General features: G+C 46.7%; 1 protein-coding gene across 1 annotated transcript in view; it reads left to right on the top strand.

The window, feature by feature from the left end:
- Nucleotides 1–27,841, top strand: part of DDC (dopa decarboxylase) — an 81,678-nt gene that overhangs the window by 13,452 nt on the left and 40,385 nt on the right. Inside the window, exons 2-6 of the mRNA XM_061197542.1 lie at nucleotides 5,432–5,660; nucleotides 7,768–7,881; nucleotides 9,979–10,098; nucleotides 24,102–24,236; nucleotides 26,056–26,199. Of these exons, the coding sequence (XP_061053525.1) occupies nucleotides 5,460–5,660; nucleotides 7,768–7,881; nucleotides 9,979–10,098; nucleotides 24,102–24,236; nucleotides 26,056–26,199 (714 nt within the window). The 5' untranslated portion in view covers nucleotides 5,432–5,459. The remainder of the gene's footprint in view (nucleotides 1–5,431; nucleotides 5,661–7,767; nucleotides 7,882–9,978; nucleotides 10,099–24,101; nucleotides 24,237–26,055; nucleotides 26,200–27,841) is intronic.

Genomic DNA, 27,841 nt, shown 5'->3' with positions numbered 1-27,841 from the left:
TTAAGAGGGACAAAAGATCTTAGAGGGGTGGGGGGTTTTTTGTTTTGTTTTGTTTTGAGGCAAGTTAACAGACTGCCATCCTTATTGTTAGAAAGCTCTCATTGTTAGAAACTTCCTGACCATCCCGGTTAGAAATATTTCTCCTGTTGGGTTTATTTACCCACTTTGTGCCCACAGAGAAGATGTTCATCAAGAAACCAGTCGATTCGGGGGAAAATCAGCCAATTTAGTTTTGCACCTAAATTGATACTTATGTGCTTGAGGTTAAAAAAAGAGACAAGGCCTCACAGTCCCAGAGGGAGAAGTGTTTTCTGAAACATAAATTATGGTTTACTTTTCCTGGAATAGTGTAAAAGGAAAATGTAAACACTTTTCTTTTTATCCAGATAGGGAAGGAAAACCAGGAAATGTTGAGTAAAGGGCCCAATGTCCCAGGGTTTGAAACAAGACCAGCGCTTGTCTGTACCGATAGGCAGGACCATGGACAGACACAAAGCATCTTGATCCTGGTCCTCTGTCCCCCCAGAGGGGTGGCCTCACTCAGACCCTCATACATTGGGCGTGGCTGGCCCCGTGCTGGTGTGCAGTCACCACACAAGCTCCGCACCAAGGCCGTGGGCACCAGTCCCACCCACCTCCACTGCCAGGGAAGCATCAGCTAGAGCCTGGGCTGGATTCTTGCCAAACACCTGTGGCAAAGGTAGGGTTCCAGGGGTCCAGAGAGGGGGATATTTCCAGCCAGGACCACAGGGACTGCTGGGGCCAGGGCAGAGGGAAGCCCTAATCCAAGATGAACTTCCGGGGCCAAGACTGGGGAAACCGAGTCAGTTCTGAGCCCGCAGGGTTAGAGGCTCGGCATGAACTGAACACCAGAGGCCTGGGGCGGGGCGGGGCGGGGTGGGGGGGCGGGTCAGGATTCCCTGGGGAAGGGGCCCATTGTTTTTGAGCCGTGATTGTCCCCTGTGGCCTTTTTGTGGCATGTGATGGGCTGTTGGCTTAAAGGTAGAGAGTAGGATCTGATATACCATATGTCAGAAACAAAATGTTCCAAGGACAAAAAGATTTTCCGTTCATTCGCTGGTTCATGCGCTCATTCATTTATTCACTCCTCATTCAGCAAACATTCATAGTGCTAACTGTGGCCCAGGGTCCGATTGGTCCTGAGAAAGCAAAATAAAGAGTTGAAGACTCTGCTTGGAGAAGCCAACAGTTAGCAAAGGATGTCAGTGGAATGATAAAGTACAAAAATGAAGGACCCCCCAGGTCAGCCAGGAGGTCCAAGGGCCTGCAGTGGGGTTCATACCTCCCCGAGCAGGTGGGGTTCACCAGGCACTTGCGTGTCCCACAGGGGCTGCACGTAAAGTACCGGGGCTGCAGCTGCTGGCGGGCGCTACGATCAGATTATGTCAACAGGCGCCGTTTCAAGGCCTGGAAAGACATCAGTCATAACCTTTATCAGCATCTACATCTTTCAGCCAATATTTGCCCAGCCTGGGGGCATGAAATATCAAACAGCTCCAAAATGAACACAAGATTCTCTGTGGCTTTGCACCAAAAGCCTTCTGGAAAGGTCTTTGTGGGAAAGAATTGGCAAATAAATGACAGAATGATTCGAAAATAATAATTAGGTCTTATCTTACAATTTGGTAGTATGTCTTTGGTGGGGGCACGTTGGTGTGTCTGTCTGTTTATTTTTTTCACAAGGCATCCCATTTTGGCCATTGTACTCTTGCATTCCCATTAGAAGAAAGCAGCTGATACTCCAGGAACCCAAGCATCTTTCTTAATTTTTGCATAGCTCCTCCCCTGAGGCTTCAGCTTGTGCAGTGCAGGTGCCGCGAATATTTACTCTAAAAGGCATTTTAAATAGTCATACACAAGGAACAAATCACAAAGAAACAGATCCTGAGATGTGACTGCATAAAAATTAAAATTCTTACAGGTCGGAATAAAATTAAAAGCAGAACTAGGTCAAATAAAAATGAGGAAAATGTCTGCAAAATATATCACACACTTAGGGTGCAAGTATTTATTATATTAGAGCTCTTGCAGTTCAATAAGAAAACATCTAACACCCTAGCAGAAAAGAAGGCAATGAACAAGCAATTCATAAAAAAAGAAATACAAAGAAGTGTGAGAAAACTATTTGTCTTCATTAATCAAAGTAAAATGAAATCATGAATGCCTGCCAGACTGGCAAATCTTAAAATGTATCTCAAACCCTAGTATAAAACTAGGGTTCTCTCACACTCCCTGTGGAAGAGTAATTTGGTAAAAATATGTTCTGGGGACAAGTTTGGCCATATAATCTTAACACGCTAAAATATATATCTCTATAATAATTTGTTCTAAAGAAATTATAAGTTAAATGCTTTTTAAAGAAAATTTTAACACAAAATAAAGTGTGCAAAAATAAAAGTATGAGGTTGTATATTTCAGTGTTTTATAGAAAATCTAACAACTAACATGTGTTAAACGCTTATTTTGTGCCTCTACTCCTTAGCTGTTCCCACGTACTTACCTAATTATCACAAAAAAAATTATTTGAGGTAGAACTTTATTATGGTGTTTATTTTCAGTTGAGGAAAATGAGGTTTTTACTGCAGTGGCATCCATGTCAGGCTGTGCAGAGTCTTTCAGTTCTTGATCATGAAGGGTTGGCCATTGGGCTACACCAACTCTTCCCACTAACATAGGTGAGAACTGGAAATGATGTAAATGTTCAACAGTAGTGATGCACATCCTGAATATAGCACATTCGCACTGTGAAACACCAAGCAATCGGGAAAAACCATGCAATAGAAAAGTATTTATCAACGTGGGAAATGTACTCGTAATTGCTTTGTGAAAAAAACAAGCTAGCAAAAAGATCTGCCATTTGATGCAGTTTTGGTTGAATTTGAATCAAGTCAACTAAAAATACTTCAATTTGAGGTAAGACCCAGTTTCACTCTATGTGCGACATTTGACATAATCAGAGTCATTCCAAATGAAAAATTAATTTAGAAGCCTGCAGACCCAGGGAATTATAAACCTGAAGCTATATGTATAAAGCTTCATGGCTTTGCACTAAGAGCCTTTGGAAAATCTGGGCATGATATTTTGAATGATAAGCTTCCTTGGCCTGCAGCTTATGAAATATAAAGGTGCAATGGAAACTCAGAGACTCACTTTGGTTTTTCTCATGCTGTTATTTTAGCATTCGCTGTTGCTATGATTTAGAAGTGTATCCTATATTGTATCCAGTCCCTGTCACCGTGCATTCACTACCCCCAAACAATAGTATGGAAATGGGGGTTTGGTCTAGTCACTGACCTTGAAGAAACCTGGAAGCTTCCATGGGATGACTTCCATGCTGTTCATGGAGAACATCTGAACAAAGAACATCAGAGAGAATTCTGAGAGAGGAAACATATTGTCAAGCTGATTCCCTTTGACGAAGACTCCCTCCTTGGTCAAACCCAGTCAGGCTCCAATGAACCCTCTTCCTGAGTAGGTCCCCACTTCAGTGAGTTGAGCCCAGCTGTAACAGAGAATCATGCTAAGTCGGTTTCTCGAGGAAGCCTCTACACTTGGGATACAGTCCAGCTCATCTTCCTCCACCTGGACACCCAGCCAAGCTACTCTTAGTAATGTCCCATCTGTTCCCTAACCCTACCTGTCGGCTATACATCCCCACTGGCCCTTGTGATATTGGGAGACAGTCTCCCTCCCCTATTGCAATAGTTTTGAATAAAACCTGTCCTGGTGTGTTTAACATTAAAATTGTCAAAAAGCAAAGCAAAGCAAAGCAAAGCAAAGCAAAGAAAAGAAGAGAAGGAAAAGAAAAGAAAAGAAAAGAAAAGAAAAAAAAGAAAAAAGAAAGCAAAGCAAAGCAAAGTAGTACAGACAGTGGGAAGCAATGGAAGAAATATTGGGAACATGATAGCAAGAGCAGGGTCTATGCTAATTACAGTGGAGGTAGAATCACCCCCCAGCACTTACTCCCATAGGAAAATTACTCTTGACTTATGAAGTTTTGAACTATGGGAGGAATTCAGAAATGCATTCCTGGCTTAGCACACAATTGTCTCATAAATATAAGAAACAATCTGGAAGGACGTGTGCCAGAATTTTGAGTGGTGGGATTCTTGATGAATATTTTTCTGTGTGTTGTCCAAGTTTCCTGTTTTGAAAATACAGTCTATGCTTATTATTCACAGATTTTCTGTATGCAGGTGTGGCTCTTTGCTACAATTCATTCGTAATCCCCACATCAGTACTCGTGGTGCTTTCGTGATCACTCATGGATGAAAAATTTGAGTTGCCCAAATGCACTTGTTCCCAGCAGAATCTAACAAGGCAATGCTCTGCCTAGTTGTTTCAACAAGAGGGTCTATTTAGTGCCACATTTTCGTGTTATTCTTAGTTATTTGACTATTTAAAATGGCCCCCAAATATAGTGCTAATATAGGGCTGAAGTGCCTTCTAGGGGTCCTACATGCAAGAAGGCTGTGATGTGCCTTAGGGAGAAATCACGTGTGTCTGATAAGCTTCATTCATGAGTCAGAGAGCTGTTGACCAGGAGTCCGAAGTTCATGAGTCAGTGCATATTAAATAAAGTGTCTTTAACAAGAAACACATAAAAAAGATTATGTATTGATTGGTTGACAAAAATGTGACCAGAAATGCAAAGGAATGTAACTTTGCATTTCCCCTGGGAAAGGTCCAGTGTTAGCTAATTCATGGAGACTTTATGGAATGTTACTACTGCAGAGGACCAGGATCACCTGTACATTGTTATGTGATGAGGAAAGAAAGCACGATTTTTGAAAAGCAGGTTGTATGCAGGGGTGCAGTTCCATCTGGTGATGGAGTCAAGATAACAGAAGAAGACTCACTGATGGGGGTTATGCTGCCGGGGCTCTGGTCTGAGTGCTGTACTCACGCCGCGTGACTGCCTTCATAGCTTCTGGAGAGATCAGCACTGTCATATGCTTTTCTCAGATAAAGAGAGAGGCTCAGAGAGTCTCTATCCCACAGCTAGTAAAGAGCAAGGCAGGACTTGGACCAAGGCTTGTTATTAAAGTTGGGATGGACCATAGAAATTAATGTGTGCCCTGGTCCATTTCACGGACACAGGTAGAAAAAAACGGGACACGGCATCGTCTTCAGCTGAGTAGCCGGTGAATAGCAGAATAAGCACTTTGCAGCAGTCTCCAAATCCAGGGTCGGTTCTGCCCCATCCGGACAAGGAAGGAAAGTGCAAATCCAGGGTCAGTTCTGCCCCATCCAGACAAGGAAGGAAAGTGCTGCTGATTTGCGGTCTGGTGGACTCCAGGGTGTTTGGGTCTCCACCCAGGCAGCCCCAGCTGTCAGCTTGCTTGGAACTGCCCCGCTCCAAGTGAGACCTCATCATGTTTGCACACCGGTTTCTTTTCTCTTTGTGCAGGTTTTGCCTCTGAGGAAGCCCGGTCACCATGAATGCACATGAGTTCCGCCGGAGAGGGAAGGAGATGGTGGATTACGTGGCTGACTACTTGGAAGGCGTCGAGGGGCGCCAGGTGTACCCCGATGTGGAGCCTGGCTACCTGCGCCCCCTGCTCCCCACCGCTGCCCCCCAGGAGCCAGAAACATTTGAGGACATCATTAAGGACGTCGAGAAGATCATCATGCCAGGGGTAAGCCTGTACCCAAGGCTAGTGCTAATTTAATGTTGATACTTACTGGGCGTCAGGCAATTCATATGAGTTATTTCACCTAATCCTCACAACCATTTCCTTGGATAGAAACTTTTTTATTTCTATTTTATAACTGAGGCAACTGAAGCCCAGAGAGGTTGGGTGATCAGCCTAAGGTCGCACAGCTAGTAAGTGATGGAGCCAGGATTACAACCCAGATCATGTGGGCTCCAAAGGCAGTGACTGTGCTTTCCCCCCAGCCCCGCAGTTTGCCACCGAACCAACTTGGGTCCGCTCACCCACACGCAGTGAAGCCGATCTACTGACACCAGGTTGTGGTGAAGGAAAGTGCAGCGTTTATTGCAGGTGCCAAGCAAGGAGTCCTGGACAGCTAATGCTCAGAAACCCCGAGCTCCCCGATGGGTTTCAGCAGAGCATTTTTAAGGCCAGGTGAGGGAGGGGAGTCCCGGGTTAAGTCATCAGCTAGTGCACAGTTCTCTGATTGGTTGATGGTGAGGTAATGGGGCAGGGTTACAGGGGTTAACAGTATCAATCCTCAGGCGCCAGTAGGTCTGGGGGCTATGTGCTCACGGTCATCAGGTAGTTAATTTTTTCCATTTGGTGAGGGTTTTAGCATCGGTAAAACAACTCAGGAAATATTGCATCAGATACTGTTATCTGGGTACTTCAGAGAGGAGCCACAGCAGAGGACGTGGGGGAGGGGTCTGTCCCGGGAAGGCCCCATGGAGTCCTGCTCTCTTACAAGGTTAGTCCCCTGCCCTGAGACCCTGGTAGGTGAGAGAGTCGTCACATGACTGTTGAGGAGATGAACCCCTGGAGGCTGGTTTCAAGTTAAGTTAATTGCTCCAAATAAAGCACACTCTTACTATTTTGTGCTCAGCAGAGGGGACATCACACGTGTGGAAGAAATGTTTCCTTTATTTTATTTGAGAGTGGGCTGCGTGGTGCTGCGTCCTCTTTGAGGCCAGTGCGCCTCGGTGTGGGGTGTGCCAGGGGCCGCAGACAGGAGTGGGGAGGACCCAGGACAGTTGTCCCCCCGAGAGTCACTTGGAAGGGAGCAGACAGCTCCAGTTCAAAGGAATCTCCACTGCGGCTTCATGCTTGCGCGGTGAGATGTTCCCTGCCCAGGACTCGCCTAAAAGCACGTTCACTGCTGTGGCAGGAGGGGTCCCAGACCCTCAGCCTCACCTCTCATCTGCAGTCAGGACCTGCAGGGTGCAGAGCCCCTGCCCACGGGGCGCTGGGCCTCCGGCCTCAGCTCCCTGATAGGTCCCTCAAGCCCAGGGCGCCTCCCCTCCCTCGTCCTCCCTGGAGTTCCCGTGACATTTGTGCTTTGAGCGGAGCACAGGATTCCGGTTCTCGCCTGCCGGGAGGTTGTCTGTGCAAACACGAGAAGCCGCGCAGCATCAAATCCCTCCCAGGAGGGTGGTTAAATGTCAGGCCCCGGGCTGTCCTGGCTCTTCTGCAGCTGCAAACACCACCGCTAGCGTCTCGGACAGCACATCCACTTCTTCTCACGGGGCTGAGCCTGGGCGTCCGAGGTCAGGGTTCCTGCAGATTCCCCTTCTGGGGGCTTCTCATCCTGGCCTCTCCTCCCTGCGGGGGTGAGGTTAGGGGGGCCCACCCTCACCATCTCATCCTGCCCATCACCTCCCAAAGGCCCCAGCCCCGGGGACATCGCACAGGGTTAGGGCTTCAACACAGGAATTTGGAGACACACACTACAGACCATGACGGGGGGGCGCAGGGAGACTGTGGAATCCGGAAGCTTTGCTCCATTATCAGGGAAGGGATTGTATGGGAGAGTGAGGGGGCAGCAGTAAGGCGGCTAAAGAAACCTCAAAAATCAGACCTCTTTTTTTTTTTTGATATAGACTGTTTTTTGGAGTACTTTCAGGAAAAACAATCTCATAACAGGAAGAGATGGGGCCTCGGGGCAGCCCCCTCACTGACACGTGCTCCTGGTCAGGATTTAAAGCAGGGTTGTTCTGAGAGACTTGGTTGACCATGGCAAACCCAGCGCCCTGGGTCCCCTGCCCACGGGGCCGGCCTCCCTGGCCCCGAGTGACCACCATGTCCCTTACAGGTGACCCACTGGCACAGCCCATACTTCTTCGCCTACTTCCCCACGGCCAGCTCGTACCCGGCCATGCTCGCAGACATGCTGTGTGGGGCTATCGGCTGCATCGGCTTCTCCTGGGTGAGTGTCGGCAGGGGCGTCCTGGGGGTCCTGCACGGGGACGTGGAGCCAGGACTCAGCCGGCGAGCAGGTGGCGGTGCCCCCGCAGGAGGGAGGTGGACTCAGCCCTGGAGGGGGGGCCTCATGAGGGCATTCGGGGAAACAGAGGGGGAGTGATGCCCACATGCAAAAGCCGGTTCTGCACAGCGGTGTGTTTAGAGGTACTTGGCTTGCATTCAAACCGCAGTCACGGCCCTGGAGCTTCTGCAGCCCCAGCACGTCTCCCAAGCAGAACAGGGATCTCTGTACAATCTGCAATGTGAGAAGCACTTCTGTGCTCGTCCCACCCCCTCTGTTCCCGGCCACGCCTGCCGTCCCGAGAGAGACCCCAGCCCAGCATCACGGGAAAGAATCCTGCCTTCCCAAATGCAGAGCGCTCGGAAGGAGGGCTGCTTGCTGACTGCGCCCGGGACCCCAGGGCTGCCCACACCCTGGGACTTCTCCCCAGGCCAGGGTCTGCTCTTGGTCTTTTGGGTCCAGAGTGCCTGCCTACTTGCTTGTGCCTTGGGGCCAAGCGGACTCATGACTCCTGCCTGAGGCCTGCAGGAGATGTGGGTTCCTGAATGCACGAGCAGAGTTGCCCGCTGCCCCTGCCCCCAGCTCCCAACCTCCACCCCTCACTGCTCCTCTTTAGCCTGGGGTCCGCAGTTGCTGGGGCAGTGGGCCTTGGGCCCCAAGGAGCAGGGTTGGAGGGTCACCCCAGGGTTCTGCTGCAGTTCTCAGTGGAGAGCAGCCTGGGGCCGCCCTGTGTGGCCTCGGGGACCTTCCTTTGTCTGGGCTGAGCGCACCCTCCCCTAAAGGACATTCCTTACATTAGACACCACAGCAGATTCCACTCAGCTCTGCCCCTCCAGAGCCATCCAGGGTGATGATAGCATCTTTCCAACTATGTCTGTTCTTCCCGAGGACAGTCTGATGGTCTGGGGCCTTGGAGGGCTCCCTTGCTGTCTCTAAGGTGTGCTGGCCGAGCCCTGGGTTCTGGACAGCAAGGAAGGCCCCCGTGCCTGGAGCCGGGCTCGGCCAGGAGGGAGTGGGACCCTCCGGGTGGGGCTGACCAGCAGTGCATGGGGAGCTGGAGAGCACTCGGCCCACCACAGTGAGACCCACATGGACGGGGAGGTCCGTCCACCCTCAGGCGGAGTCTGGGGCCAACCCGCCCCCTCCCGAGCGCAAGGAGAGCTGTCCCCAGAGCGTGGGAGGCAGGATCAGAGACCTGCGGGGGCTCCCGGGGCTGCACCTCCTCGACGCAGCCCATCTCACTCCTCCCACTGGGACTGCAGACCAGGGTCCACCAGTGAGCCTTTCTGGCTCCTTCTGTAACAGATGGCTGAATGAGCTCCCTGTGGGCGCCCAGTGCGGCTGGGGAGCGGGTCATCACGATGGTCAGTGCCCTCCTGCCCAACCATCCTCCCCGAGTCACCGTCAAAGAGCATGTGTGACACTTTCTGGGGGCATTTGAACAGCATCTTGGATTGGGAGATTTTAGTCTGGGTGGGATTCAGCGGAAGATTTTCAGCAAGACCTGGGCCCTTGCTATGGCCCCAGCCCCTAGAGGTTTCTGTTGGAGAAGTGTGGGGTGACGTCAGAGTCAGAGGTGACGTCACCAGGGACACGTGCCTACGGGTGAGGCATGTAGAGACATGCAAACCCCTGCAGGCAGTGACCTTGTACTTCCAGCGGCCGACCTGGGCCCCGGGGATTGTGGCTCCTTCCATGCTTCTCCAGGTGCCGGGGTCGGGGGGCGGAGCAGAAGGTCATGTGTGCTGCTCTCAGCACTAGGTCCCCTCCAGTGGCCCTCGGTGATGCCTTGGGGTTGCTGGGGGGAGGAGCCAGCCTCTGCCGCTGCTTCTCCGGGAAATCTGTGATGGGAGAGCCTACCTTCAAAGGGGTTCCCACCCAGGGATAGGCCTTTTGAAAATGTTGAGAGCTTTTTGCTAAATCGATCCATCAAAGGGAGGGGAGTAAGGAAGCCTCCCTATTTGTCACTCCGCTGGACCCCAAGCTGGCGGGAAGCTGAGGGCGGCCAGCCTACGGCTCACCCTCACCTCCCGCCCACAGGCCGCCAGCCCGGCGTGCACAGAGCTGGAAACAGTGATGATGGATTGGCTGGGGAAGATGCTGCAGCTGCCCGGGGTGTTCTTGGCTGGAGAAGCTGGAGAAGGGGGCGGGGTGATCCAGGTAAGGCACAGAGGGCGGGGGTCCCACCTCTGGGGTGCGCGGGCTCCCAGAAGGCGGACAGCAGCAGGTGGGCAAGAGGCCCTTGAGCTTCCTGTGTCCTCATGTTTCTTCTGGAGAATAAGCAGAGCTGAGCCTTAGGAAAGCTCTGGATCTGGATTTGGATCCCCGAGCCAGGCCCCTCTTTAGGGTGGGCAGAATAGTGGCCATCGCTTGACTGGTGCATAGCAATAAAAACAACAATGGAGATTTGCGTGGTTCCCCATTGCCCGCCAATGTGCTGGAGCACTTCCCAGGCCTGAACTCACTTAATTCTCACAACGCTATGATTAGGGGCCATTTTAAGATTCCCATTTTACAGGTGAGGAAACTAAGGCTCAGAGCAGTCAGGAAACTTGCCCATCGGTTCCCAGCTCGTAAGTTCTAGAGCCAGTGTCTGAGCCTACACCCGTGTGACCACCACTCAGGGCCATCCTCAGTGGCAGCTGTGACCACCTGCTGCAGAGGCTACTAGAAATGGCTGCACCTATGGGAACCCACCATTCACCTAAAGATGCTGCCTTTTCTATGCGCTGATTTAATTCATTCTTCACCTGACATGTACCTTTGAGCGTGACTATGTGCCAGAGGGCCCATCAGGGGACAGGACACGCACAATGACAGTCACAGTGGAACATCTGTGGCACAATGCCACTAAGAAAACTTGGACTTCTTGGCTTTCTTCTTTTCCAGCAGGGAAGAGGGATGCTGCTAAACCCACCGCCCTCCTGGGGAAAGCAACCTTTACTTTGGAGAAAAAGGAATTTCCTTTTTCAGACACCGTCTTCTCTCTAAGAATCTGTCACGGCAGTTGTGATTCTGTCCACTCAATGATGAGAACTGAGGCCCGGATGCCTCAGTGTGAGGTCACCTGCTGGAGTGGCCAAATGCGACAGGATGCGAGCCCCAGCCTCCAGGCCCGAGGCTGCTCAACCGACCAGGGTTTTTAAACTCCCATGTGTTAATTTTGTGACAAACCTATTATCTTACAGTTCTGTAGGTCGGGAGTCTGATGTGGATCTTACTGGGCTACAATCAGGGTTGACAGCTTGGAGGTTCTGTCCTTGCCTTTTCTAGTTTCTAGACGTTTCCCGCATTCCTGGGCCATGGCACCTCCTCCGTCTTCAAGGTGGCTGTGTTCCATCTCTCTGACCATTCTTTCATGGCCACCTCTCCCTCTGACCACAGATGAGAAAGGTTCTTCATGTTTCAGGATGCATGAGATTAGATCAGGTCCATGTAGATAATCCAAGATAATCCCCCCTCTCCTCCTGTCAAGGTTCTTAAGTTAATTACATTGGCAAGGTCCCTCTTCCTTGTAAGGTAGAGAGTCACAGCTTCCAGGATGAAAGCATGACATCTTTGGGAGGCCTTATTCTCCCAAACACAGCCAGTACGGCTCAGGGTCAGGGAGGGAGTCTTCCTCTACCCCAACAGATTCAGATTCAACAAGTCTTAGGTGGGCCAAGGAATTAGCATTCTAGCCTGCATGTCAGGTGATTCTGATGCAGAGATGCTGACATGCACTTTGATAAATAAGCCTTGTGCTGTGACCCATGGCTGAGTTCTCTGTGACCCACGGCTTATTTACTCTCTCAAAGTAAATCTTTCGTCAGACCTCTTTCTTATGTTTACGGTGGGATGCCCGAGGTGATGATGGTAGTGACACGTCAGCATAGGGCAGGTGTTAGTGGTAGACAGGTTTTTCGTAAGGGGTATGATATAGCTTGGTTCAGCTGGAGTCCTGGCTAGCATGCTCGGATTCATAAAAGCGATGGTCAGGAGAAGGGTTTTGATAATGAAGTTGGCTGTGTATCATTCTGGCACGTAGGGATTATGGAATGCTCCCAGGATTAGGATGGTTGTGAAGATGTTTATGATGATGATATTGGCAGATTCTCTAGGAAAAACAGGGCAAATGGGCCTGCTGCATGGTCCCTGCTGAAGCCGGAGAAGAATTCTCCTTCTGTCAGATCGATTGTGGCCCGGTGGTTTCTGCCAGCGTGGAGATAAATCACATCATGGCGCCAGGTCGGGCTGGGGAGATCAGTCACAGATGCTCTTGTATAATGATTATGCCTGAGAGCGTCACCTATCCATTTATTAGTAGGACTGATAAGAGGATAACTTCTGTGTCACTTCATATGAATCAGCCCCACTCCCTCTGTCCCCTCCTACCTCACCTCTTTGGTTACAGCACTTTCCCTCCTCCATCAGCGATTCTGAGTGGGGCTGATGAAAATGAAGCATTAGCCATGGGTAAGCAAAGTTTCCATACGATGCTGTGAACGGGACCTAGACGTAGTGGCAACAATGATTTTTCTCACAACTGCAAACATTTCAGCCACCCTGGACAGTTTTCTGCTGGTCAGAGGCGATGCAGCCTGGGCAACCTTGGAAAAACCACACACAAAGATTTGAGTTCTCCGCTGCTTCCAGCTTTAGGGAGGGGACTGCTGTACGTGGCCCCCATCCACCCCCCCGGCACCCATCCCCCGTCAGTCGGCTGCATCTCACCTTGCAGTGGGGAGGGGATCCAGCCCCCAGCACATGGGTCCTGATGCTCTGGGGCTCCACTGCCAATGGAGAGCAGAGCCCGAACAGAAAGTGGCCATAGTAAGAGCAAGAGAGGGGCTGCGATGGGGGCCTTGGTGTTGAATTCTATTTGACTCAGTTCCGGGCCCCGGGGTGATCTGATAGTTCACGACAACCTGGACCCTTGCAGTAAACTTACTTTTTCTTTGTAATTCCACACATTTTGCCAAGATCTGCTTATTCCATTTGTGCTGTTCATCTTGACCCCAGCCCCCAGCACCTGGGAAGCCCTGTTAATCCGAGATTCAGCTTTTCTCTCACCTGGGGATATTTTAGTCATTGCCTCTGGGCCACTTCACTCTGTTTTTCAGGAGCTTCCATTTTCCACGGATTGGGTACCTCTTCCATAATTTCTAGCTTTCTTTTGTCATTTTCTTTTTTTTTTTTTTTTGTCATTTTCTCTTATGTATTTTTTGGGGACTTTCTCATGGTTTTTTCTACATCATCCTCTCCATTTTCCACACTGCCAATTGATTGCCTTCGATGTCAATTTTGGTTCCGTTATTCCACTTAAAAGTATCATCCCCTTTCTACCTATGAAAACTAGACATCCATTAGAAAAATGGAAGAGATGCAGAAACATTTAGGGGCAGCTTCCTCCCAGTGTTATTTTAATACCTATGTGTTTGTGTGTGTGTGTGTGTGTGTGTGTGTACATATATGTGTACATAATATAAACAAAACTGGGATAATGCAACACATCATACAGATTTTCTGTGTGGTGTTTTACTTACTATTTTATTGTGAGCATTTCCCATTGTTTAAATAGTCTTTGAGAATATTATTAGTGCATGATTTTCTATGATGTGTCACAATTTATATAAATAGGAGATACAGTATATATATTGTGTCACATCTTTCATTCTCATAAATCATATTTCAAAGGACACCCTTTAGGATGAAGGTTAACAATCTCCTAAGAAGTTCCTCAGCTTTCTGCTGGGGCTCCCCTGGCTGAGTCCATATTCACCACACATGCTCCACCAAAAATCAAAACCAAACAAAAATAAAAAGTTTTTCTGGGTCACTGGAGATTATAACTAAAATAATTTCACATTCTTTTCAGCAGCCCAAGCTGATTCTTCTAGTTTGATACTTCTCAAAAATCTTAACAACTACCCTGTCAATCAAGGTGTGTGTATTCTAATAATAGCTACTTTGTATTGCACACCCACTCTGAGTTAGGCTGTGTTTTAGCTTTATTTCTTGTGTTTAATGTGCTCATTTTTCAACCTCCAAATATTTATCAGGCTTGATTGGATTATCAACAACCTTTTTCATAGATGAGGAAACCGAGGCCCAGGAACGTCACGCATGGGACCCAAGGGCACGAGCTATTTAGAGGCAAGGCTGGTGCACATGTGAGCTGGACCCACGAGTATTCCACCAGCCTGTCCCTGACCCTTTGCTTGGGTGAGTGTGCAGAGGTGGGCATGCTGCCATGGGCTCCATCTTTAAATTATCTCTTCTTTGAAAGACAATCCCATTTTCCAGAAACAGCAGAAGCCCCGGCATTTGGTTATAGGAATAATTCTGACATCACTCAGCCCAGGATTCAGTTCAATCCCCCTTGGAGCCCACCCACCCAGTATGAGGCAGGAATCCCGCCCTTCCCACTGACAAGGCTGATTGTCTATAATTTGCGAGGTCCTGGAGCGCCTGAGCCTGCTGACAGCCGGGGGGCCCGGATGAGGGGATGCGGAGGGTGGGGGGGGGGCCCTCAGAGGCATAATCACAGCTGCTGGGCGTCGGCACCGTGACGGGCGTCTGCATCAAACGGCAAATCATCCTTTGATCTGGACAAACGGGGCCATGAAAATGGTCTCTTAATTGGGTTTGAAAGCTCTCTTGGATGAAAAGCCCATTTCCCGCCGTGTATGGGGTGACACTTGAAAACCCAGAAGATGAAAGGACATTTCTGCTCCCAGCATTCACAGCCGAGCGGCCGCGCTCACCGCATTTCTTTCTGCCTCTTAGCGGCTTTGCCATGGCAACCTTTGTCTGAGGCAGGAAAGCAAAGGTATCATTACTGCTCTGCTCCTACCTCGGCCCAGATCTGCTTCCAGCAGAGGCCTGGAGACCCACTCATTCTCCTGTCCCGGTCACCAAGCCACACTGGCCGCCCCGAGCCATGACATTTATGGATGCCTGGCTGACAATTATTTCACTGGGCAATTTTTTGTTTGTTTCGAGTTTTATTTTCAATTCTTCTTGTCAACACATCTTAATGCTGACTATATTTAGTGAAACTTCCTTTAGAAGTGTGTAATGACCCTTTCAGCTATAACTATCCCTATTAATATTTTTTTTTAATATTTTAAAATTCCACATATATGTGATACCATGCGGTATTTGTTTTGCTCTGTCTAGCTTATTTCACTTAGCATAATGCCCTCTAGGTTTATCCATGTTCCAGGTTTATCCATGACAAGGTTTCCTCTTTTTTTGTTAAGGCTGAAAAATATATATGAATATATATATATCACATTTTCTTTACCCTTTTTTTTTATTTTTAAATTTTTATTGGAGTATAGTTGATTTACACTGTTGTGTTAGTTTCTGCTGTACAGCAAAGTGAATCAGTTATACGTATACCTATATCCACTCTTTTTTAGATTCTTTTCCCATATAGGTTATCACAGAGTACTGAATAGAGTTTATTTACAGTAGGTCCTTATTAGTTATCTATTTTATATATACTAGTGTGTATGTGTCAATCGCAATCTCCCAATTTATCCCTCCCTCCCTTCTCCCCCCCTCTTGTAACCATAAGTTTGTTTTCTACCTCTGTGACTCTATTTCTGTTTTGTAAGTAAGTTCATTTGTACCCTCTTTTTTTGGATTCCACATATAAGTGATCATTGGGCATTTTTTTGAAAAAGTACTTTTTGTTGCCTGGAGAAGGGGAGTTTTCTTTCAAGACATGGACAGAGCCCAGAGGAAAACCCACAATGAACTGCCTTGGTGATCCAAGCCTTTCCTTAGAGTGTGGTTCAAAGGAGCGCGGACACTGGGGGGGTGATGAGAGATCCAAGCCTTCAGACAGAGGGTGGCATTGGGGGGGAGCTGCACTCACACAGGAGTCAGGGAGGGGGGTTGTCGGGGATTCCCCTCCCTGGAGCCATGCCTTTCAATGAGCTTTGCACGTCCCACGTCCAGGGAGAATGAAGGAGACAGTGGATAGGCCCTGACACACAAGATGGGGACACAGGAGGAAAGCAGCCACGTGGGGGGATGTGTGAGGTCCAGTGCCTGCCCTCGGGGAGCTCGGATCTCCTGCCATAGCTGCTTTAGCTTTGCCAGCTGTTTCTTTAACTGGATCTAAAACTGCACGGTCTAAATCCGTATCTAAAATCATTACCAGTGAAAATGCGACCTGAAGAAAATGTAAAACCTATTTTAGAGGCTGAATTGAGAAGATTACATATGTGTATATATGAGCCCATGCATTAGAGCTACACAGCTATACAGAACTGTGAGTGAATGTCTTTATCTTCCTGAAGGATATAAGTTGGCTTAAAAGAAAAAGTAAAATCATTGAAACAGTAAAAATAAATAAATAAATAAATAATAGGAAATCAGGATCAATGAAAGGGGGAGAAAATATTAACAAGAGAGGTTAACCTCTTAATTTTATTGTATATTTCTCTGTAAAACTCTAAAATCTTTTTTTTTAATAGATCTTTATTGGAGTATAATTGCTTCACAATACTGTGTTAGTTTCTGTTGTACAACAAAGTGAATCAGCCATATGCATACACATGTCCCCATATCTCCTCCCTCTTGCATCTCCTTCCCACCCTCCCTATCCCACCCCTCTAGGTCATCGCAAAGCACCGAGCTGATCTCTCTGTGCTATGCGGTTGCTTCCCACTAGCTATTTTACATTCGGTAGTGTGTATATGTCGATGCTACTCTCACTTCACCTCAGCTTCCGCTTCTCCCCGCACCCGTGTCCTCAAGTCCATTCTCTATGTCTACATCTTTACTCCTGCCCTGCCACTAGGTTCATCAGTACTATTTTTTTTTTTTAGATTCCATATATATGTGTTAGCATACGGTATTTGTTCTTCTCTTTCTGACTTACTTCACTCTGTATGACAGACTCTAACTCCATCCACCTCACTACAAATAACTCAATTTCGTTTCTTTTTGTGGCTAATATTCCATTGTATATATGTGCCACATCTTCTTTATCCATTCATATGTCGATGGACACTTAGGTTGCTTCCATGACCTGGCTACTGTAAATAGTGCTGCAATGAACATTGTGGTACATGTCTCTTTTTGAATTATGGTTTCCTCAGGGTGTATGCCCAGTAGTGGTATTGCTGGGTCATATGGTAGTTCTATTTTTAGTTTTTTAAGGAACCTCCATACTGTTCTCCATAGTGGTTGTATCAATTTACATTCCCACCAACAATGCAAGAGGGTTCCCTTTTCTCCACACCCTCTCCAGCATTTATTGTTTGGAGATTTTTTGATAATGGCCATTCTGACCTGTGTGAGGTGATACCTCATTGTACTTTTGACTTGCATTTCTCTAATAATTAGTGATGTTGAGCAGCTTTTCATGTGCCTCTTGGCCATCTGTCTGTCTTCTTTGGAGAAATGTCTATTTAGGTCTTCTGCCCATTTTTGGATTGGGTTGTTAGCTTTTTTTAATATTGAGCTGCATGAACTGTTTATATATTTTGGAGATTAATCCTCTCTCCATTTTTTCATTTGAAGATATTTTCTCCCATTCTGAGGGTTGTCTTTTCGTCTTGTTTATGGTTTCCTTTGCTGTGCAAAAGCTTTTAAGTTTCATTAGGTGCCATTTGTTTATTTTTGTTTTTATTGCCATTTCTCTAGGAGGTGAGTCAAAAAGGATCTTGCTGTGATTTATGGCATAGAGTGTTCTGCCTATGTTTTCCTCTAAGAGTTTTGAGGTGTCCGGTCTTACATTTAGGTCTCTAATCCATTTTGAGTTTATTTTTGTATATGGTGTTAGGGAGTGTTCTAATTTCATTCTCTTACATGTAGCTGTCCAGTTTTCCCAGCACCACTTATTGAAGAGACTGTCTTTTCTCCATTGTATATCGTTGCCTCCTTTGTCCTAGATTAGTTGACCATAGGTGCATGGGTTTATCTCTGGGCTTTCTATCTTGTTCCATTGATCTATATTTCTGTTTTTGTGCCAGTACCATACTGTCTTGATTATTGTACCTTTGTAGTATAGTTTGGAGTCGGGGAGCCTGATTCCTCCAGCTCCGTCTTTCTTTCTCAATATTGCTTTGGCTATTTGGGGTCCATTGTGTTTCCATACAAATTGTAAAATTTTTGTTCTAATTCTGTGAAGAATGCCACTGGTAGTTTGACAGGGATTGCTTTGGGTAGTATAGTCATTTTCACAATACTGATTCTTCCAATCCAAGAGCATGGTATATTTCTCCATCTGTTTATGTCATCTTTGATTTCTTTCATCGATGTTTTATAGTTTTCTGAGTACAAGTCTTTTGCCTCCTTAGGTAGGTTTATTCCTGGGTATTTTATTCCTTTTGTTGCAATGGTAAATGGGATTGTTTCCTTAATTTCTCTTTCAGATTTTTCATTGTTAGTTGTTATAGGAATGCCAGAGATTTCTGTGCATTAATTTTGTATCCTGCAACCTTACCAAATTCATTGGTTAGTTCTAGGTGTTTTCTGGTGGCATCTTTAGGATTGTCTATGTATAGTATCATGTCATCTGCAAACAGTGACAGTTTTACTTCTTCTTTTCCAATTTGTATTCCTTTTATTTCTTTTTGTTCTCTGATTGCTGTGGTTAGGACTTGCAAAATTATGTTGAATAAGAGTGGTTAGAATGGACATCCTTGTCTTGTTCCTGATCTTAGTGGAAATACTTTCAACTTTTCACCATGAGTATGATGTTGGCTGTGGGTTTGTCATATATGGCCTTTATTATGTTGAGCTATGTTCCCTCTATGCCCATTTTCTGGAGAGTTTTTTTCATAAATGGGTGTTGAATTTTGTCGAAAGCTTTTTCTGCATCTATTGAGATGATCATATGGTTTTTATTCCTTACTTTGTTAATATGGTGTATCACACTGATTGATTTGCATATACTGAAGAATCTTTGCATCTCTGCGATAAATCCCACTTGATCATGGTGTGTGATCCTTTTAATACGTTGTTGGATTCTGTTTGCTGATATTTTGTTCAGTGTTTTCACATCTTTCTTCATCAGTGATATTGGTCTATAATTTTCTTTTTTTGTGATATCTTTTTCTGGTTTTGGTATCAGGGTGATTGTGGCTTCGTAGAATGAGTTTGGGAGTGTTCCCCCCTCTGCAATTTTTTGGAAGAGTTTGAGAAGGATCTGTGTTAGCTCCTCTCTAAATATTTGATAGAATTTGCCTGTGAAGCCATCTGGTCCTGGACTTTTGTTTGTTGGAATATTTTTAATTACAGTTTTAATTTCATTACTTGTGATAGATTTGTTTATATTTTCTAATTCTTCCTGGTTCAGTCTTGGAAAATTGTACCTTTCCAAGAATTTGTGCATTTCTTTGTGGTTGTCCATTTTATTGACATATAGTTGTTTGTAGTAGTCTCTTATAATCCTTTGTATTTCTGCAGTGTCAGTTGTGATTTCTCCTTTTTCATTTCTACTTTTATTGATTTGTGTCATCCCCCTTTTTTTCTTGATGAGTTTATCAATTTTGTTTATCTTCCCAAAGAACCAGCTTTTAGTTTTATTGATCTTTGCTATTGTTTTCTTCGTTTCTATTTCATTTACTTCTGCTCTGATCTTTATGATTTCTTTCCTTCTACTGACTTTGGGTTTTCTTTGTGCTTCTTTCTCTAGTTGCTTTAGGTGTAGACCCTACACCTAAAGCAACTAGAGATTGTTTATTTGCGAGTTTTCTTGTTTCTAGAGGTGAGATTGAATTGATATAAACTTGTCTCTTAGAACTGCTTTTGCTGCGTCCCATAGGTTTTGGGTCGTTGTGTTTTCATTGTCATTTGTTTCTAAGTATTTTTAAATTTCTTCTTTGATTTCTTCAGTGATCTCTCAGTTACTTAGTAGCGCACTGTTTGGCTTCCATGTATCTGTGGTTTTTACAATTTTTTTCTTGTGATTGATTTCCAATCTCATAGCATTGTGGTCAGAAAAGATGCTTGATATGATTTCAATTTTCTTAAATTTTCCGAGGCTTGATTTGTGACCCAAGATGTGATCTATTCTGGAGAATGTTCCCTGTGAACTTGAGAAGAAAGTGTATTCTGCCACTTTAGGTGCAATGTTCTATAAATATCAATTGAATCTATCTGGTCTATTGTGTCATTTAAAGCTTGTGTTTCCTTATTTATTTTCTGTTTGGATGATCTGTCCATTGGTGTAAGTGGGGTGTTAAAGTCCCCTACTATTATTGTGTTACTGTTGATTTCCCCTTTCATGGTTGTTAGCATTTGCCTTATGTATTGAGGTGCTCCTATGTTGGGTGCATAAACATTTATAATTGTTATAGCATCTTCTTGGATTGATCCCTTGATCATTATGTAGTGTCCTTCCTTATCTCTTGTAACTGTCTTCATTTTAAAGTCTATTTTATCTGATACGAGTATTGCTACTCCAGTTTTCTTTTGATTTCCATTTGCATGGAACATCTTGTTCCATCCCCTCAGTCTGTATTCAGTCCCTTTCAGTCTGTATGTGTCCCTAGGTCTGAAGTGGGTCTATTGTAGACAGCATATATATAGGTCTTATTTTTGTATCCATTCAGCCAGTCTGTGTCTTTTGGTTGGGGCATTTAATCCATTTACATTCAAGGTTACTATTGATATGTGTGTTCCTATTACGACTTTCTTAATTGTTTTGGGTTTGTTTTTGTGGGTCTTTTTCTTCTCTTGTGTTTTCTGCCCAGAGAAGTTTCTTTAGCATTTGCTGTAAAGTTGGTTTGGTGGTGCTGAATTCTCTTAGCTTTTGCTTGTCTGTAAAGCTTTTGATTTCTCTGTCGAATCTGAATGAGATACTTGCTCGGTACAGTAATCTTGGTTGTAGGTTTTTCTCTTTCATCACTTTAAGTATATCCTGCCACTCCCTTCTGGCCTGCAGACTTTCTGCTGAAAAATCAGCTGATAACCTTATAGGGATTCCTTTGTGTGTTATTTTTTGTTTTTCCCTTCCTGCTTTTACTATTTTTTCTTTGAATTTAATTTTTGTTAGTTTGATTAATATGTGTCTTTGTGTGTTTCTCCAAGGGTTTATCCTGTATGGGACCCTCTGTGCTTCCAGGACTTGGGTGACTATTTCCTTTCCCATGTTAGGGAAGTTTTCCACTATAATACTTCAAATATTTTCTCAGACCCTTTTTTTTTCTCTTCTTCTTCTGGGACCTCTATAATTTGAATGTTGGTGCATTTAGTATTGTCCAAGAGGTCTCTGAGATTGTCTGCAATTTTTTTCATTCTTTTTTCTTTATTCTGCTCCTTGGAAGTTATTTCTGCCATTTTGTCTTCCAGCTCACTTATTCGTTCTTCTGCCTCAGTTATTCTGTTATTGATTCCTTCTAGTGTATTTTTTCATTTCAGTTATTGTGTTGTTCATCTCTGTTTGTTTGTTCTTTAGTTCTTCTAGATCTTTGTTAAACATTTCTTGTATTTTCTTAATCCATGCCTCCATTCTATTTCTGAGATTCTGGGTCATCTTTACTATCATTACTCTGAATTCTTTTTCAAGTAGATTGCCTATTTCATCTTCATTTTTTTGGTCGCTCCTTTATCTGTGACATATTTTTTTCTGTCTCATTTTTTTCCCCCTTTTTTTTATGAGTGGGGTTGTGTTCCTGTCTTACTGGTTGTTTGGCCTGAGGCTTCCAACACTGAATTTTGTAGGCTGTTGGGTAGAGCTGGGTCTTGGTGCTGAGATGAGGACCTCTTGGAGACCGCACTCTGATGGGGTCTGAGGTTCTCTTTTAGTTCAGTGGTTTGGACTCAGAGCTCCCACCACAGGAGCTTCAGCCCAACCCCTGGCTTGTGAACCAAGATCCCACAAGCTGTGCAAGGGTGGCCAAAAAAAAAAAAAGAGAGAGGAGAATGATAACAAAGTAAAACATAAAATTCGACTAGGAAACTAACAGGTATGTTAGAAAAAAATAAAAATAAAAATATAGATGAAACAACAACTGAAGGTAAAACAGAACCACAGTAGTAAAAAAAGAGGAGAATAAAAGGTGGAAAAGGCCTTGGCTGTGGAGGGTGGGGCCTAAGTAGGGGAGAGGTTTGGGCAGTGGGCAGGGCCTATGCTTAGGACCCACAGGGCTGGAAAAGGCCCGGGGGATGGGGGCTTAGGCTCAACAGAACAGAAGGGGCCCAGGCCTGCCTCCAGCCTCTGGTCTCAGAGGGCGGGGGACCCCACCTGGGAGCCCAGCAGGCTTCCTGGGTTCGAGTGGACATGGCAATCACCCTCCGCTCCTGCTCCTCTGGTCCTGGAGGGCCCCTCCCACCTGCCTCTCCTGATCTCCCTGGCCTCCCTCCTATGCCCCCAGGACCCACATGACCTGGAGGGGGCTTTGGAGGGCGGGGGACCAGCCTGGGAGCTCAGCAGGCTCCCTGAGCCCGAGTGGGTGGGGCAAATGCCCTAGGCTCCTCTCCCCCTCCTCCCGGTGGCCCCTCCCACCTGCCTCTCCTGTTCTCTCCTGGCCTCCCTCCTACGTCCCCAGGACCAACCCAGCCCAGAGGGGACCTCTGAGGGCGTAGGACCTGGTCCGAGAGCCAGGCAGACTTCCCCAGCCGATTGGGCAAGGAAGAAGCTGGGTGCACTCCCCCCTGATCTGAGCCCCCCGAGGGTCTCTCCAGGCATGGGAACCCCTCCCCCCTCTCAGCCACCCCTCAGGGGCACTGGTCCTGTCCAGCCTCCACTTCTCATCCCCCCTCAGTCCCCCCACGTCCTACTGGTTCCCTTGGGGGTTCTGCCCGTCTCCTTGGGCGTCAGGGTCCCCCACCAGCGTCCAGCAGCCACCCTAGTTGTGGGGAGATGTGAACTCTGCGTCTTCCCACACCGCCATCTTGACTCCGCCCCCCCTGAAATCTTATAAATCTTCTCATCATTAACAAAACTCTACCTTTAAAATTTTTTCTTTCTAATGGTAATACTGCTCAGCTCCTGGCTTCTTCCAGGATTTACTAAGATTCCGTGATCATAAGCAGGGGGAACAAGAAAGTTGATTATAAATGTGGGGAGGTTCCCGCCGGGCAGATGTGGGCTCACTCCTAACCATGCCACTGCCTAGCTGCTGATTTGGGGCAAGTTACCCTCTCTGAGCATAGGTTTCCCACCCTAAGATGATAAAATTTAAAAATGGGATTATTTTGCAAATTAGATGGGCTAACACAATGGGTGCTGAATCCATATTCTCTTTCATCTCCTCCCACCCTCAGAAGAGTCAATTTTGCATCCTTCTTGACTACTTTGCCAAAATAAGTTGTCGACATTCATTGTGTTAGCTTGCTAAGGCTACCACAAGAAACAACCACAGACGGGGCGGCTTAAACAACAGACATTGATTGTCTCACAGTCCGGAGGCTGGACGTCTGAGGTCAAGGTGGCAACAGGGCTGGTTTCCCGGAGGCCTCTGCCCTTGGCTGGCAGGCGGGCAGCTCCTCCCTGTGTCCTCCTGCGGCCTCTCCTGTGTGCGTGTGTGTGTGTGTGTGTGTGTGTGCGGCCTCAGCTCCTCTTCTTACAAGGACATCAGCCAGGCTGGATCAGGGGCCCTCTAAAGAGCTCATTTTAACTTAGTGATCCCTTTACAGGTCTTGTCTCCAAATATGGTCATGTCCTGAGGTACTAGGAGTTAGGGCTTCAACGTATGAAATCTGGGGGGGACACACTTCAGCCCGTACCATTAGTGACTGAGGAAAATCCTGTAAGGCAATTTTTGAGTCTCAAAGAAGAGGAATCCCATTTATAGAAACATACAGATTTATCTGTCCAAGTTGCTGTGCACACAGAGCTGGGCTGAGAGCTGTGCCCTGGGCCCCATCTCCTCCTCCTCTGGGGGAAATGGACCAGCACCTCCTGGCTAGACCAGGAGGTGTCCGTGGGAAAGTGCCTGTGAAGTGGGCTCGGTGATGCCTGGCACGCGCTGAGCGCTCAGACATGCTGGAGGTTATCTTATGAAAAACAGACAAAGCAACGTTGAATTGATAATAAGAGCTGCAGTGGCAGTCCCAGGTGTGCAGCCTTTTCCCGTTGAAAGGAGAGTGAACTTGGCACTTTCAGATGCATCTTTTAAGAAAATATGGGGACCCAAAATTGCATCTCCCAAGTTTAGAGATGATTCCCTGGCTGCACTTGGAAGCTCATTTCGACCTTTTCTTTGATTTAGGGAAGTGCCAGTGAAGCCACCCTGGTGGCCCTGCTGGCCGCTCGGACCAAAGTGACACGATGCCTGCAGGCTGCCTCCCCAGGGCTGACACAGGCCACCATCATGGAGAAGCTGGTGGCCTACGCATCTGACCAGGTGGGTGTGGTTGCCCGGAGCCCCATCGAGCCTCACAGAGCAGAATGGTTAGTGTGGTATCAAGTCAAAACCCAACCAAGCCGTGCAGCATCATTTCCAATCCAAGAACAGTTCCCCAGGGAGACCTATGCTAAAGACAAGGTGTGGGCTGCAGGTGGGAACTTAGTAGATCAAGTTGAAAAGAAGATAAATGTACCATGAGGTCACCGTGACCCCACTTGCACCTGCTCGTGTTGAGGTCATCTGGCTGCCTTCAGAGCAGGGCTGTGGAGACACATGTGGGACGTGGGCTCAGAGACCTGGGCTCACATCCCAGCTCTGCTATTTTAAATTCTGTGATCTCAGGCTCATCACGTCAGTTCTCTGAGCCATTATTTTTAACCATCAAACAGGGACAAAAGCTCCTGTTCCCTGATACTGCTGCTCTGCCAGCTGGTGGCTAAACTGAGGTGAAGGATACAGCGGTGCTTTGTAAGGTTTAGAGAACTCTGCAAATAGGGGCATCTAGCATATGGTCAATTCCAGTGACCGGCCCACTTAAAAACGGTTAAAAACAAAAACAAAACTGAATTGTGTGAGAAGGAACAGGAGGAAAGAGCATTGAGCAGTAGCTCCATGCGTGAAAATGTAGTCAAGAGGGCACCGAAAAACGGTACCACTGAAGGATTCCGTTCCACAAGGAATAGCTGATTTAGCTCTGCTGACATGATATTTGTAATGAATTTCTTAAGCCAGGCATTTCAACTGTGACAACTTTGTTCTAGTTAATAAATACATGTAGCCTGAAATCAACACAACACCCATATTTTGATGCTTAATCAGGAGTACTGTCTCTCCCTGTGTGTATTCTAACTCTAGGCACTAGAGCTCCCTGCACGTGAAGAAAACTATTCACTTCTATTTCTATCTCCCTGGTTTCCCAGAAAGACACGAGGAGACTTGAAAAAAATGCACGTGTAGGTGCTCAGTGCATCTAGGCTGAGATAAGTTGCTATGAGTGTTAGGGTGTAGCCTTTCCCAATAGGGTTTCCATGAGGGAATTTCGCCCTACAGAAGTGATTTGTGATGCTTCTGGATTCTCCCAAGGATGGTGCATGGCTAGTACCATCCTAGGTGATGGCAGTCAGGTGGGTTCCTTACATCCACTGGACGGCCATGGGCTCTAGGATGCAATTCTTCTGCAGCTCTCAGGCAGGTTCCCTGGGAGCAGGGCCTGATGCGGGGCTTTAGGGGTTCACCGTTTATTGAGCGGCGCTCTCCGGGGAATCCTGTAGGAGTTAGGGAAGCAGAATGGGCAGCGAGGGAGCAAGCAAGGATGTGGCCTCTGAGACGGTCGCCGCCTGTCACCTCCTCGTGAATGGAATCTACACTTCAGGAGAGCCTTAGCCCCCGGGAGCACGGGGTCAAGGTGCTGTTTGCAAATTAATAACCTGACCACCTCACTCCTCACCTGAGGTTAAAGAGGACACACAAACCACGAGGAGAACTACTTCCGAGAATTGTCGTACGTTTCACAGACGATTTTAGAGCCTCAGAGGAGAAGAGTAGGAACCGGAGCTTATTAAGTGCCCTTATTAAGGACACATCATTACGTGTCATTATCCCAACTATGCTTTCAAATGGGCATTCACTGCTTCACTGGAATTCAAACCAATGGATGCAAACGCCCCCCGGTACTGCCGAGCACTTCTCGCTCTCAGAGTCTGAGTCATTAAACTGGGAAGCGGATTCCTCAGGACCTGAAACAGCTCCAGGCCGGAAGGCGGGGGGCAGGAGGGCTGTGAACTGCTGCAGACTCTACCCCCGTGCTCTCTTGCAGGCACATTCCTCCGTGGAAAGAGCCAGCTTGATTGGTGGAGTGAAATTAAAAGCGATCCCTTCCGATGGCAAGTTTGCCATGCGAGCTTCTGCCCTGCAGGAGGCCCTGGAGAGAGACAAGGCCGCCGGCCTGATTCCATTCTTCGTAAGTTCGTGTGGCTGCACGGGGGTGTCTGGGCCCTGCAGGGGTGGGCCCGCGGTGGCAGGGCCACTTTCCAGGCTGCTGCGGTGGTCACAGGCCAGGTGGTACTCTGGTCAGCCCGCGTCTCCTTGAGGGTGGCTGAAGCAAAACTCCATTTATTTTTCCTTCCACTTGTGTGAATCTCAGAAACGAGTAACACCAGAGAGCCCAGCCTGGAGGATGCTGCTAAGCCGAGAAGTCTTGCTTCTGCTTCCTGTTAAAAATGACACCATAGGGTGGCCCCTTGACATGGTAGATGCATGGCGGACATCCGAGTGAGCCGAATTAAAAATAAAACACACTTTCCACCTAGATTGGTGTCCTCAGTAGATACTAAGAGGCGTCATTTGTGAGAGGTGTGCTGCAAGCAAGCAGTGACTAATTAAAATACAAATAAATAGGATATAATTAAAATATCTAACTAGCCAAATAGCAGCTAGTTTTCTCGTGCACGGGTGGGCTTTTCCCAGTGGGGAATAAACAGTTGCTGTTACAACTGGAGCCTGGGAGCTGTCATGCCTGGTGTGATCATGGCGTCAGCCGGTGTCTGGACTGGGACGTCAGGTGTGATGGCAGCTGAAAGGCTGTGATTGTGGCACTAGCCCCGTGAGGTCATCTGGCTGCACTTTGGGGTCATCTGGGGAGCTATAAAGAATGCTGATGCCCAGACCCCGCTCCAGCCTCTCTGGTGATGGGACCAGGCATTGGAGATGCTTCATAGCAACTTCCAGATTCTCCTGTGTACCCAGGATTCCATGCTCTGAGGCACACCTGCCAGTATCTGGGTATTTCCTAGTTGTAGAGCAGTCTAGGTTCAACAGACTCTAGGGGCCATGTAATAATAACTTCCACTACTTTTTAAGAGTTAATCTTTGAGACAAGCTTTTTTATCCAAAAAATTGTTTTGATCAATTCAAATTTAGCGCCATTTATTGAATATCTAACATGTAGGCTGGGAGAGGCACAGAGGGTATGATTTTATATACAATTTGATCCTGATTCAAGGAATTCCCAGAGGAATCAGGAGCAGAAACAAATAATTGTAGAGACATCAACAAGATTCAGACTTGTTGAGTTTTAAGATTTCTTTGTATATTTTGGATGCCAGTGCTTTATCAAGAGGTATGATTTGCAAATGTTTTTTCCAAGTCAGTGACCTGTCCTTTCATTCTCTGACGTATCTGTCACAAAGAATAAGTTTTTATTTTTAATGAAGTCCATCTCATCAATTTTTTTTTCATGGAATATGTCATTGGTACCTAAAAACTCATCACAAAACCCAAGATGTTCTAGATCTTCTCCAATGTTATCTTCTAGGAGTTTTATAGTTTTACATTTTACATTTAGGTCTCTGATCCATTTTGCTCTGGTTTCTGTAAAAGGTGTAATGTATGTGTCCAAATCCATTTTTTTTTTCATGTGGATGTCCAGTTGTTCTAGCACGATTTGTTGAAAAGACTATCCTCTCCCCATTAAATTGCCTTTGCTCCTTTGTCAAAGATCAGGTGGCCATATTTGTGTGTGTCTATTTCTGGGCTCTCTATTCTGTTCCATTGATCTGTTTGTCTATTCTTTCCCCAATTTTACACTGCCTTGAATTGCGGTA

Source organism: Eubalaena glacialis, chromosome 8 (genome assembly GCF_028564815.1).
Source record: "Eubalaena glacialis isolate mEubGla1 chromosome 8, mEubGla1.1.hap2.+ XY, whole genome shotgun sequence".
Taxonomy (NCBI): domain Eukaryota; kingdom Metazoa; phylum Chordata; class Mammalia; order Artiodactyla; family Balaenidae; genus Eubalaena; species Eubalaena glacialis.
Note: the sequence above shows the minus strand (reverse complement) of the source record. Positions and strands in the feature narration are given on the sequence as shown.